General features: G+C 47.7%; 1 protein-coding gene across 2 annotated transcripts in view; it reads left to right on the top strand.

The window, feature by feature from the left end:
• The window catches only part of LOC109373604 (putative cuticle collagen 145), a 33,462-nt gene extending 32,090 nt beyond the window's left edge, over window positions 1-1,372 (top strand). The window contains exons 2-3 of one of the 2 annotated variants that reach the window (XM_019627614.1): window positions 375-480; window positions 690-1,372. In XM_019627614.1, coding sequence (XP_019483159.1) covers window positions 375-480; window positions 690-704 — 121 coding nt within the window. In that variant the 3' untranslated portion in view covers window positions 705-1,372. Of the gene's footprint in view, window positions 1-374; window positions 504-689 lie in introns of both variants that reach the window. The other variant, XM_019627612.1, reaches the window with a different exon arrangement.
• Window positions 1,373-4,298: the final 2,926 nt, after the last annotated feature.

Raw genomic sequence — 4,298 nt, 5'->3', positions numbered from 1 at the left:
ACATCCCGCAAGGCCAGGGTTGGCTTTGGGGGAATGGGGACAGAGCAGCCTGGGGGAAACAGAAGTGGGAGCAGGGAGGGGAACCTGGGGTAGCCTGGTGGGAGGCGGAGTCGACACCTGAGGAGGCTGAGGAGGCTGGTGGTGGGGAAGCAGCCTGAAGGGGTGGGGGAGGTGGGACAGGATGAACTGAGGGAGGAGGGAGGCAGGCTGAGGTGGCCTGAGGTGGCAGGACTGGGTGTGGGTGGGGCGGGGCGAAAGGTGGGGGTGGATGACCTGAGGGGAGCCCCAGGGGAAGACCAACCTCTGAGGTGTAAGGAAGCCTGAGGGCCTGGCACATTCAGCAGCAGATGGCGCCTTAACCATGTGACCCTCAGAACGCTCACTGTGCCTCTTGAGTCCTACCTGGAGGCCGAGTTGGCCCGCCTGGCCATGGACACAGATGTCCAACGATGCTGGCAAGGGGTTGAAAAGGAGGTCACAGTGAGTGACAACATTCTGGTTGTGTGAGTTCTGGAATGAGCTGAGAAGGGATTGGTGGCCAATGCCCAGGGCCTAAGTTGTAATCTCAGCCCCAGAGGGGCTCTGTAATAGATACAGGGAGACAATCAAGTGTTAGGTCTGAGTGGGGTGTGGTGTGCTGGGTGCATGAGAGTGTCTTCACCTTTAACTTAATTTTTATGCCTCTTTAGCAGTTGGATTGCTGAAGACCTTGATGTGATCCGAGTTTCCATCAACTCCTTCTTAGAACGGCTTTCCGTGGTGGTCCAGAACATTCAGCGCATTTGGCCCCTCCTTCTAACAAGTCTTGGCCACTAAAAGGGGGCTGGGACCTAACCCTGTGACCCCCATTAGGCAGTGCACATGGAATTGATTTATGGAGTAGTGCCCCTCTTACTGGGGCCTCATGGTTTGCCCATATTTGTGTTTGGCTCTCTGGACCCATGTGTTTTGCGTTCCTGTTGCTTGAGAAATGGGATGATTAAGTGTCTGTTACTGTAGAAATCATCACTGAGCTTGTGTTCAGTGTCTGACTTTCTCTTCAGCTACTGGGTCTGTACAATTTCTTGCCTTTGTCCTCCTTTTGGAGGGGTGGGGATGTTCTGGGATTCAGATACTTGTACAAAGCAATTAAAGATAACTAGAAAATGCAAGAAAATTAAAATCATTCATGTCCTGACATTCAGCATTGAGTAGTCTCAACATTTTGGAATATCTTTGTACCTTTATACTTGTATTTACATTCAATGTATAAGACTGCTAGTTATAAGTATGGTCTTGCAAGCTTAGCATTAATCTCCTGAAGTTATTTTGTTCAACGTATGAACATCACCTCTTTGAAAGTCCTTGAAAACTATGTTAGTGAATGTATTAGAATAAAAGATGCATTGTAATGTAATGAGTGAACATTTCAATTACTCCCATGTTTTTCATTATTGTGGCTAATGATTCGATGAAATTCTTGTATTTAAGTCTTTCCATGGATGGTTATTTCCTGAAGATAGATTCAAAAGGTAGAGATAGTGACCTCAATGTTTACTCCCTAATTCTTTTTCAGTACCCTGGATCACACTTGCTCTTCAGAAAACATGCCTCCCACCGGATTTCTGGTTTCCCAACTTCTCGTCCATATTAGGTTGGTTTCCTACTACAAGAAAAAATTAGTTTGCATGAAAGGAGAAAAACCCAGTCCCACTAAAATAGGAACTTTGTGGCTGACTGGACTTGTTTCAGGTCAGCGGGGAAACGTGCTGGCACAGTTGGTTCTGAATTTGGGTAGGGGCAGTTAGCTCAATCTAATACACCATTTATCCTGCAATCTTGCTAAACTCACTACTTAGTTCTAGTCACTCTTTTGTAGATTCCGTTGGATTTTCTATACGGATGATCATGTTGTCTGCACAGAAACTTTTACTTCCTTTTTGGTTGGGATGGCTTCTTTTGATTGATTTATCTCCTCACGATGGGTTGGATTTTTATGATTCTTGTCATTCCTGGTAATTTTTTTCTATTGTTGACAGTGTATATGTTACCTTGGAGGGCTGAGGATTCTTTCTATTCCTAAATAATTGTCTGAACTTTGTAAATGGGATGCTCTTAACTTACTTCGTAACAGTTTAATCCTTGTGAGTCTTGCTTTTAAGATTTGCTCCGTGGGCCCAGAGCAGCTTTTGGTATAGGATGAAGTGTTTTCCACACTAGTGAGACAGGATCCCTCTGATGTCATGCCTGTGTCGGTCAGTATTCTCCCGGATGCTCAGGGCACCCTCGGCAGACCTCCAGGATCCTCTGCCTGCAGCCCTGGGTCTACAGTACACTGACTGGGTTGTAGGGCCCCAACTTCAGTCTGATCCTTCCTCCTTTCCCGGGCAAGGCCCAGAGTCAGTCTACTGCCTGGCCCCACGGACGGACTGCTGAAGCTGCTAGTATCTTTAACACCTGAGTCAGGTCATGGAACTTCTCTGTTCCAAACCCGCCCTGGGCCCCCCTCACTCAAGAGACACAGCCAAAGCCTTCACAGTGGCCTATGGAGCCCTCTGTGATCAGGGTTGCGTCCTCTGTGGCCTCCTCCCGTCCCTTCTCTACTGTGCTCACTCTGATCCAGCCACTTGGCCTCATCCCCTTTCTGACACACATCAGGCCCACTCCTACCTCAGGGCCTTTGTACTGGCTGTTTTCTGTCTGGAATTCTCTTTCCCCGGGGACCCACCTGGCTTATTCCCTGACCTCCTTCAGGTCCTTCTCAGATGTCACCTGCTCTGAGAGGTGTTCTGGCCACCACATTAAAATGGCATCCCACTGCTCCCACCTCCTGCAGTATCCACAGCTCTGAGAACATGGCCTGCCTGGCACACAGTAGGCCAAGACACACGTGCTCTTTAATCAGACTGTGGTATCTCTCAGCTGAGTCTCACGAAAGGCCATTCTCTTGGCCCAGAACCCTCCCTGCCTGCCCCTGCTCCCCTCCTTCACCCTGCATTCATGGGTGGGGGAGGGGAGAAGAGGCTGGTAGGTTCGCCATGATGGACACACAACTAGGATATGAAGGAGGTGCCAGACTTAATGAAGGTTGAGTACATCGGAGCCACTTGGGGTGGAGGGTGGGTGGCTTGAACACAGTGATGACATGATCTGCCTTCCATCTTAGCAGGTTCTTTCTTCTAGGTTGTGCATGGCCTGAGGGAGGCCAGGGCAGACTCTAGAAATAGGTTGGTAACATCCAGGGGGGCACATATTACAGATGCAGATGGTGAAGTGGAGATAAAACAGGTGTTCAGGGGTTCAAACAGCAAGGAGGGCAGGAGGTGTCACAACTCTTGGCACAAGGGAAGGAGGCTATGGGTATTGCTGCTGCTGGGGTGCTGGTCGGGTCTTGGTCCTGTCAACCTCGCCCCACCTGGCTGCCAAAGGAAAGCCCTAATGATTGGGGCCCAGGTGTGCCAGGAGCATATTGCACCAGTGCCCTCATGCATGCCACCCAATTCTGGCCTCAGCCGTAGCCCCAGATGAGTGCCTGTCCCCATTGACAGGGTAGGGCCCAGGGCTGAGAATGCCCCTCCTCACCGGTTCTGCCACCCTTAGCTGTTTGTTGCTGGTCATGAGGCTTATGATCTGTTTCAGCTTCTGGGAAACTTAGATGAGGTAGACAAACTCTCTGAAAGGCATAAATTACTGAAACTAAGACAATAAGGAAAAAGAATATGTGAGCAAGTCTGTATCAAGTAAGGTAAATGCATTCATGACTCAAAACCTCCCCACAAATAAAATTCCAGGCCCGGTACTATGTTTATTGCTTCTATCAAACATTTAAGCAAAAAGTTGTGCTGGTCTCACACATTGTTTTCCAGAAATAGAGGAACGTGTACAATATTACCATGTAACAAAAGACAGACAAATATAACCGTAGGAAGACAACTACAGACCAATATACTCTATTAGCATTGCTGCGAGAAAATTAACAAAAAATTCATAAAGCAAATTCCACGAGATACTAAAAGTCCAATCAAGTGCAGCTTATCTTTGAAATGCAAGGTTAAACGACTAACACATCTAGATTTAGGACTTTAAATGTACAGAAATCAAGATGGTGTGGAACTGGTGCCACCACATACTGCTCACTCACTCAGTCACTCAGAGCAACTTCCTGTCCTGCAAGCTCCACTCACAGTAAGTGCCCTATGCAGGTATACCATTTTTATCCTTTATACTGTATTTTTACGCTGTCTTTTCTATGTTTAGATTCACAAATACTTACTATTGTGTTAGAGTTGCTTACAATAGTCCGAACAGTAACATGCTGT

The sequence above is a fragment of the Hipposideros armiger genome, unplaced genomic scaffold (genome assembly GCF_001890085.2).
Source record: "Hipposideros armiger isolate ML-2016 unplaced genomic scaffold, ASM189008v1 scaffold_738, whole genome shotgun sequence".
NCBI classification, from domain to species: Eukaryota; Metazoa; Chordata; class Mammalia; order Chiroptera; family Hipposideridae; genus Hipposideros; species Hipposideros armiger.
The sequence above is the reverse complement of the archived record's forward strand: the minus strand, read 5'-3'. Positions and strand labels throughout refer to the sequence as shown.